Source organism: Hyperolius riggenbachi, chromosome 8, assembly GCF_040937935.1.
Source record: "Hyperolius riggenbachi isolate aHypRig1 chromosome 8, aHypRig1.pri, whole genome shotgun sequence".
Taxonomy (NCBI): Eukaryota; Metazoa; Chordata; class Amphibia; order Anura; family Hyperoliidae; genus Hyperolius; species Hyperolius riggenbachi.
The window spans coordinates 114,480,474-114,489,432 of NC_090653.1; the positions used below are offsets into that span (position 1 = coordinate 114,480,474).

An 8,959-nucleotide genomic window follows, 5' to 3' on the forward strand; every position below is an offset into this window, starting at 1 on the left:
GTCGCAGACTTGGTCATTCCTGGAGGCAGGGCTAACGGCTGCAGCCCTGCCTCCAGTCGCGTGTATCAGCGGCGCATCGCCGCCTCTCCCCCACCCCTCTCAGTGAAGGAAGACTGGAAGGGGCAGAGGAGAGGCGGAGATACGCGCTGACAGACGTGCGTGGGGCAGGGCTGCGGCGGTTAGCCCTGCCCCAACCAGGAAGTGCTCCACCGCTGCACCGAGGGGATTTGGGGGTGAAGGGACCCCCGTTTAGCGGCGCGATAGCGGCAGTTTAGCAGGGGCACACATGCCCCTGCTAACTATGAGGTCTGAAGCGAGATTTATTCTCGCTTCAGACTCTCTTTAAGAGGATCAGCTTTAACCAATGGAACGCTTTAAAGAGAATCTGTACTCTAAAATTCTTACAATAAAAAGCATACCATTCTATTCATTATGTTCTCCTGGGCCCCTCTGTGCTGTTTCTGCTACTCCCTGCTGCAATCCTATCTTGTAATTGCCAGTTTTAGGCAATGTTTACAAACAAAAGACATGGCTTCTAACTAGAGTGTGATAGGCTTGAGAGTAGCTCAGTCTCTGACTCATACAGAGCTTGGAGAGGGTGTGTATAGCTTCTGCCAATGACAAGCAGTGCAGCACATTCCACACATTCCAGCCTCAGCCGACAGAGCCGACAGAAGAGAGAAGATTAGATCATATAACAGAGATAACACAGCCACTGTGTAACTAGAAGAGGCTGCAGTAACACAGACCACATTAGAACAGGTATAGAAACTTATAGGATAGAAGAAATAAGGCTGAAAATTTTGTTACAGAGTCTCTTTAACCACTTGCCGACCGCACACTCATAACGTGCGTCGGCAAAGTGGCAGCTGCAGGACCAGCGACGCAGTACTGCGTCGCCAGCTGCAGCCTAATTAATCAGGAAGCAGCCGCTCGTACGAGCGGCTGCTTCCTGTCAATTCACGGCGGGGGGCTCCGTGAATAGCCTGCGGGCCGCCGATGGCGGCTCGCAGGCTAGATGTAAACACAAGCGGAAATAATCCGCTTTGTTTACATTTGTACGGCGCTGCTGCGCAGCAGCGCCGTAAGGCAGATCGGCGATCCCCGGCCAATCAGCGGCCGGGGATCGCCTCCATGTGACAGGGGACGTCCTGTCACTGGCTGCACAGGACGGATAGCGTCCTGTGCAGCCCAGATCTCCCGGGGGAGCAGGTAGGAGAGGGAGGGGGAGGATTTCGCCGCGGAGGGGGGCTTTGAGGTGCCCCCCCCCCGCAAAATGCCAGCCAGGAGGAGCGATCAGACCCCCCCTGCACATCATCCCCCTAGTGGGGAAAAAAAGGGGGGCGATCTGATCGCTCTGAGTGCCCTTTGATCTGTGCTGGGGGCTGCACAGCCCACCCAGCACAGATCACCTAAACCAGCGCTGGTCCTTAAGGGGGGGTAAAGGGTGGGTCCTCAAGTGGTTAAAGCAAATCTGAAGCAAAAGAAAAACAACTTATGATATAATGAATTGTATGTGTAGTATGGATAATGAATTGAACATTAGTAGCAAAGAAAAGAGTCTCATGCTTTTATCTTCAGTTTAGCTTTTTTTTTACATAACATTGCATCATTCTGTCGTATTTGCAGTTTACAAACCACACTCTCTATTTTAAGCTATAAAACAGAGCAGAGCTAATTACTCTTTTGAACTCCCCTGCAATAATACCTTATCTCAAGCTGTCTTTCACTGTTTCTTGACTGTTTCAGTGCTTCAGAAAACAGGATTGTATTCGACCCAAGTTGGGTGAAATAGCTCAGAGAAGCTCTTTTGCATAGATAACAACTGAAGTTTTTTTTAACGCTTCCTGTATTGGAAAACAGTATGAGACTCTTTTCTTTGCTGCCAATATTCTATTTCTTAGCTGTACTCTACACATAAATTTCATCATCTCATATGTTTATTTTCGCTACAGGTTTGCTTTAAATGAAAATAAAGATGGCAGCCTAAATACCTGTTTTACTGTTGGTTTACTGGAAAAATCTGGAATGTCAAGCATAGATGAATACAATGAAAGAATGCTTTTAAAATACCAATATGCTGTCAGGGTATTATATAGGATATACGGTTCAGTTAGAGTGACAGTGATACATACAAACTTATAGCGAGCCCTTGCTAGCACTGCTTCATCATATTCTGCAGAAAGAGATCAATTCTGAATATATCATGCAGCACTGATCTGTAAACTCTACCTTTGCAGTACCAGAACACAGCTTAGGCACCATCTTCTAGGTCTATGCTTACAGCAACCTCTCTTATTTAAATTTTTTTAGTAAATGGTACAGCAATGCAACCATCTGTCCAAACAATACACTTTCTAATTGTCAAGCAATTTTTTGCAGCAAAGGTCAAACCAAGGTGCCAATCCAGGAACACTTACAAGCAATTTTACATTCCTCTAAGCAATGCTCACAGATTACTCGTACAGAATCTGGCTAAACCATGCAATACACTTTTCATCATTTGCGTAGATACGGGGTTAAAAGTAACACAAGTGTATCTTGTACCAACCACTGTGGCAACACCATCATAAAAGCTGAGATAGATACGTGTGTAATAGCACATATATAGCTCAAAACATACCATAATAGAATTCTAGAATCCAAAAAAAGCATATATGTGGACAACCTTTATTGTGTACCTGATCACATCATATCAAGTCAGTTATACATCAATCATTTCCTGTATCGGTTTGGTATCTCAATGTTTAGCTTTTTTTTTTTTTTTTTCCTTTTTTTTTTTAAAGATTAATGCATTGTGATCACAGAAACAAGTCAGGCATTTAAATACATATTAAGGAGTACATATATTTTCTATTTAGTATACAAATTATTTCATAGATATGAATTTGTTTTCTATTTTAAAAAAATACTTTAACCCTCGCTCACATAGCAAGCATATCAAGAAAATCAATGCAACCTATCTGATTGCAAATAACAATATGTTTATCTTCTTTTTTTTTATAGATAAGCCTAAATCAATTCACATTTTGCAGAAAAAAAAATATCTTGTTAAATAATTGTGATATATATCCATTTTAAGGTGTAGACAAGGATGGTTCAAGTGACTGAATTTATTTTTTTTTGTAGAATTGTAACGCATGGGTTTATGCACTTGCACATTTTGACATGATCTTCCTTTTTTTTCCTCTAGTTAAAGATAATCAGACTGTTTAACAGAAACAGACGTTCCTCTGCATGCTTTTTGCTTGCCTAAGGTTTTTTTTTTAGTGTGTAGGCTTAGACAAAGACGGAGACCTTTCTTCCAGCTTTATCCATTTGGGAGTAGACACTTAGTGTGGAGAGATAACCTTGGCTACAGGTTTTTGCTTGTATTTTAATTGTTGCAATGACCAATCACAGGGCGACAGAAGTTTGCATTTGGGTACAAAATATACAGTAGATGCCTCTGGTGTTGAGGTTAATTTTGTTTGTCATAAAGTTTCCCTTTGGCAATAGTGTCTGGTGCAATCCTAGAGGTCCAGAAATGAGATGATCTGAAAAAAATGAGAACCTACAAAGGAATTTCTTCAACCATAAGCAACATAAGCAACTGGACTCTTGTGAAATCACCTGCATCTATGCCTATATATAGATAATATTTGGAAGTTTAGTCTACCAAGGCACTTTTCATCACTGAATTTTTGTCTCCAGTATGGTTTAGTCTGAAATACCTACATTTTGCTGAGTGCTGTTTGTTCTTCAAGGACTTGTAAGTAATCAGGTGTGCCTTGAAGTTTGGCTTTGAGTTCAAAATATTCACTCTTTCTCTGCTCTACTACAATTTTACTGTGGTTCCCACCTATTAAAGATTTCTTGCATTTTTTATCTTGTAGCTTTTCTGGATAGTGTATCTCAAAGCCACTGACTCCTATGCTATTATATTCTTTTTTACTTTCTAAAAAATTCTGAATAAATAAATTGGAGTCTCTTCCTGGAAAGAACTCATCCAGTTCATCGATTGTGCTAAGTCTTTTTCTTGAATCCCCATGTGATAGATCCTTATCTTTGTCAGTCATATTCCTGAGGACCATTTTTTGCCCATGGTGATCGGTAAATGGAAATCCCATTTCAGGGTCCTGTATGCCACAAGTATGACTCTTACTCATTTGTTCAATGGTTTGTGGAAAAAAGGTTTCTGCAGAGATACCATCCATCTTAAGGGCTTTCTGGTCATGCTTTCTTAGCTGGAGCTGCATGGAACTGCACTCCTGGTTCCCAATGCCTTCATGCTTTACTGTAGGTTTTTTATTACGTCTCAGAACAAAAACAAGAAGGCAGAAAGCAACAAAAACAGTTAATATAAGCACTACTAATATACTAAGTATTAAAATAGACAGTGGGACTGGTCCCCCAGGTGGACTTTTGATAGGACCCAATGGGGTTGTGAAAGTGACAGCAGGAATTGGGCTGGTGTATTGCGTGGGTGGCTTGTTTACCAGCTTGGGACACAGAATCTCATTTTTCAGTGATCTTAGCTCAATGTTTGCAAACTGCACAGGTGTATCGCATCTGACCTCTTTCATGACAATACCTTCACTCAGCTTCTCCAGCCAAAGCTTCAGAGCTACTAAATCACAAGTGCAGTCCCATGGGTTCCCTTCCAGATCAATCTGTGTTAGTGATTTCAGCTGGTCAAGAACGCCACTTACAGGCAAATACATGAAATGGTTATTCCTTATATTCAGCCTAGCCAGCGGCACACCTGCAAAAATATAAGCTGGCAGGCTCCGCAAAAGATTGTTATTTAAATAAAGTAGCTGAAGATTTGGCATGGAGTCAAAGGTCCCCCCCAATATTTCTCTTATCAGATTGTATTCCAGATAAAGGTACTGGAGGTTGTGCAAACCATTAAATATCTCAGGGCTCAGGCGTTCAATTTGGTTTCCATTGAGATAAAGCCTCCTTAGGTTTGTAAGGTTGCAAAATACATTTCCTTGAATCGTAGTCAGTTGATTGCTTCCTAAGTGAAGCAGATCCAGACCTTCAAACTCAGAAAAATCAGCCTGTTCCACCTGTTTGATGTAATTCCCATTGACATGCAGCTTCTTTGCATTTATGGACTTAGGTGAGAGTTCAGCCATTGACTCTATATTCCTTTCCTGACAATTAACACTTAATCCCAAATCAGAAGGATGAGTTTTACAAACACAAGGTGATGGGCAGGGAGAAAGAGGAGGAACCCTGGTTTGAAATGACACTATCTGGCTGAGATTGTGATTAGAGACAGATTTCCCAGACACTATTCCAGAGTTCTTAGAAGAATTTGTTGTCTTAGGAGGCTTTGTGGCCTTTTGTGGAGTTTGACCAGTGTGCCCTCCAGGCGTGGTAAATGTTGTCTCCACAGATGGAGGCAATATCCTTACATCAAAATCACTACCTGTTCCCATGGAGCATAATTCTTGTTTGTTTGTCTCTTTTAATAACCTTCCGTACAAGTCAATTGGTGTTTCACAAATAGCCTCTCCAATGTAGATATTATATGGCATGTTCTCCAGCCAAGCCTTCAGGGGCAACAAATCGCACGTACAATTCCAAGGATTATCTTCCAACTGCAGCTCCACCACCCTCCCAATGTGCTCCAAAACACCTATATAGGGCATCTTCTGGATTCTGTTCCCTCTAATGTCCAAATGAGTTAAGGAGGCAAACCTAAATATATTGTCAGGAAGAGCAGAAATCAGATTGTCATTTAGAATAAGGACTTTCAGCTTGTGTAGTTTATTGAAGGCTCCTCGCTCAATATACTTGATTAAATTGTAGTCAGCCTGGAGATACTCCAAGTTCTCAATACCCAGGAAAGTGTCAGCCCTCAGGACCTTTAATTCATTGTTGTTCAAGTGCAACTGTTTTAATGCACTAAGCCCCTGGAAGGCTCCTCCCTCTATATTCTGCAGTTTGTTGTTGCCCAGCTGCAGGGACACAGCATGGGTGAAATTAAGGAACGTGTTTGGGTACAAAATGATCAAGAGATTGTTCTGAAAGTTCAGGTGGTAGAAATTAGATGGAGGGGGTTTGAGCTGGTTTGGCCGGTAAACAGACACCTTTTCACAGTTGACATAAAGCACATTTTCTACTGACAGGCACGAGCAGACACTGCAGATCTCCAGGGTCAGTTCTGAGTCCGGGTTTGTAGAGGAGATTGGGGTGCAAAGGAACAGAAAAAGCCACACAAACATCTTCAGGCAGTGACAGAACGATCTCAGGCTGCTGGTGTACATCATCTGAACAAACAGAAAGAAACAGTCTTAATACTAATGGCTTATTTTAGGTCCCATAGCATAAAAACAGCACTCAGCGTCTGTATACCAGTTTATACATTGGTATGTTGTGTGTACATGTTTGTATGTAAGTTTGTGTGTTAATGTGTGTATACACAGAATTGTGAGCTCTATGTAGCTCATATAAAGAATATCATTGCTTTTATGATATGATTATGGTTATATTGTATCTTTATATCCTAGCATCTTTATATCTTAGCTGTATGCTTCATCAGAATAAATTAGCCAATAGCCATCATTGGTTATCTGAACATATCTTTCTATTTCACTTGGTCACATAACTAGCATGACCTGTGGGCATAGATATGCACAGGTATGGGATATCATATTAGATCTTTCATCTTCATGCAGATAGGAAAAAATGTTATGATCAGTACAATTTACCCTGTATAGCAACTGGGATGTGAACGCATTACACATTCTGATTGTGTTTTTAATACAAATACGTCACAGAAAGCACAATATTTTGTGTGTGTGTTGAGTGGGCTTGTGTTTGCAAATGTTTGTGCATTTGTACATGGGAGCATGTACACACAGACACACATACATACACACGTACACTACTTATAACACACATATGTCACAGAGATTATCAGAACACCATATAACTAATATTTATTTTGCTTTTATGGTCAGCCACCAACCATACAAACAAGTGAATGCAGATTACAGATTAAAAAATAGAAAAAAAAAACTCCATTGATTCACTACAGCTCGTAGAAGCATTTTCTCTCCACTAGCTGCCTAAACTTCCAAGAGTAATCCACCATATTCTACATATCTGCATCTCACCTGTTCATAATTTTAGCCCACAGCAACCAGCTAAATGTCACCTCTGCCTCCACTAAGCCAGTACACAGTCACAGTGTCACACATAGCCCATGCTGTCACCACACCACAGCACCGATGCGAGAGAGAGAGATGGACAGAGAGATGGCATACAGAGAATGAAATAAAGAGGAAGAGAGAGCTTAGTTAGAATGACAGGTTAGTGTTAGACAGCAGTACCTATGATATCAGTGGCAAATGTCTGAGGTTTGCGATAGTACTGATTAGTACTGCAATGCTTTGCCGCAGCATGGTCTCTGCTCCTGCTGGGTGCTCTTGTCCTCAATCAGATATCTCCTCCAGAAAATGATCCGGGGCTGTGAAATAGGGATCCCGGGGCACAGATCACGCAGACTAGGTGCTGAATGTGTCCTTTCTCTACCAGTGTAACAGAAGAAGGCATATAGGAGTCTGTCCTCTCCTAGTCTCTGCCGATCCTTAATTAGAAACAGGTAGCAGCGAATAGATGAAGTGGTACCCACAGAGCCAGATGATGCTAGAGAGAGAGGCTCTGGGGCAGGTCCAAGTTGCTGTGTCGCTCCTGTGTCTGGGATGCAAGGGGGAGTCCACAGTGAAATTGGAGGGCAGGGGATTGCTGAAGAGGATTGTATGAGCTGCATCAAAGAGACCCCCAGTATGGAAAAACCCTCTTGCCTCCTAGTTAGCTGCGTTTCCAAGGGATAATGTTTGCTGGTGGCTAATGTCAGGCTCGGGAAGAGGGTCTCTTTAGTCAGATAGCTGCTGGATGTGTCTGGTGGTTACGGGAGGAGGGGGGGAGGGATGGAGGGAGAGATCATTTGCTGCCGATGGAGGACAGATCCCTTTTCCAGCGATCAGTCACAAAGAGAATCCATGAAGTAACCATTCAGCTTCTAGATACTGACTAGGATTAGCAATGCCTTTTTCCAGCCACGGACCTAGAGAAAAAAAAACAGCAACACATAGCTTAGCACAGAGGAAAGAAACAGCCACTAACTATTTTAGGGGGCATTTTCCTAAAGGCACGAAGCTTGTCCTAAACTATGCAAGAGCTTAATCATTTTAATGCTTGCCAAGTCCCTCCACCCCACCCTCCGTGCATTTTCCTTCAGTACATGTGATTTTGTGTTTTAATTCTTGAATCTGCATCCATTCAGCAGAGGAAGATAACGGAGTGAATAATTAGCACACAGAACGGATGAGAAGTCCACTTGATGGAGATGCAAGATTTTGTAGCCTGCCTGAGGAAATGTGACTTGCAAAGGATGCTCTCTGCAGCTTTGATGATTGGGTATAACTAGAATATGCTAAGCTTTTTTTTATTTTTTTTTCCACTGTATCAAATAAGGATATGGCAAACAAACATCAGATTCCGTCCATTCCAGGTGTGTTTGCTTACCTTTAGGATCTGGATGCATGTATGGCAATGTTCTGCATTTTCTGATTGTCTCCAAGAGATCTGGACTTCGCTGTGTTCCTCAGGCTCTCACTGCTTCTCTTTCTCCCCCTCCTCCTCTCTCTCTCCCTCTCTCTCTGCCTCTCTCTCTGTCTCACACACACACACACCACACATACACACTCACACACATACACACTGCAATAAAACCTCAGCACATTTCAATCAATGTTTTTCAATAAATAAATACAGATAATAATACAGCAACTGCAGGTGATTTGGGATTCCAGTAAAAGGGTGAGTCTTCAAGAAGACTAGTAGAGGATGCTTATTGCCAAAAAAGCAGAGCTGCAGCTTGCATACGCGCAGATCCACTAGATCAAGATAGAGTGCTCAGATCAATCATTATCGATGACATGCTGCTGCTGAGTTTATT

At 42.1% G+C, this 8,959-nt stretch overlaps 1 protein-coding gene across 2 annotated transcripts; it reads right to left on the reverse strand.

Annotated features, from left to right (window-relative positions):
- Positions 1 to 2,923: 2,923 nt before the first annotated feature.
- On the reverse strand, positions 2,924 to 8,651 carry SLITRK4 (SLIT and NTRK like family member 4). Of its 2 annotated transcripts, XM_068251010.1 has the most exons (3): positions 8,527 to 8,651; positions 7,329 to 8,065; positions 2,924 to 6,263 (listed from the first exon to the last, which is right to left on the reverse strand). In XM_068251010.1, the coding sequence occupies exon 3, from the start codon at positions 6,261 to 6,263 to the stop codon at positions 3,714 to 3,716; it is 2,550 nt and encodes an 849-aa protein (XP_068107111.1). In that variant the 5' UTR covers positions 7,329 to 8,065; positions 8,527 to 8,651; the 3' UTR covers positions 2,924 to 3,713. The 2 variants fall into 2 exon arrangements, with proteins under 2 accessions (XP_068107111.1, XP_068107112.1); XM_068251011.1 differs by lacking the exon at positions 8,527 to 8,651 and having other exon boundaries at positions 7,329 to 8,106.
- Between the last annotated feature and the right edge of the window lie 308 nt (positions 8,652 to 8,959).

Excerpts from the sequence above, each read along its gene's own strand:
- SLITRK4 (XM_068251010.1), bottom strand. The coding sequence starts at position 6,263 with ATGATGTACACCAGCAGCCTGAGATCGTTCTGTCACTGCCTGAAGATG.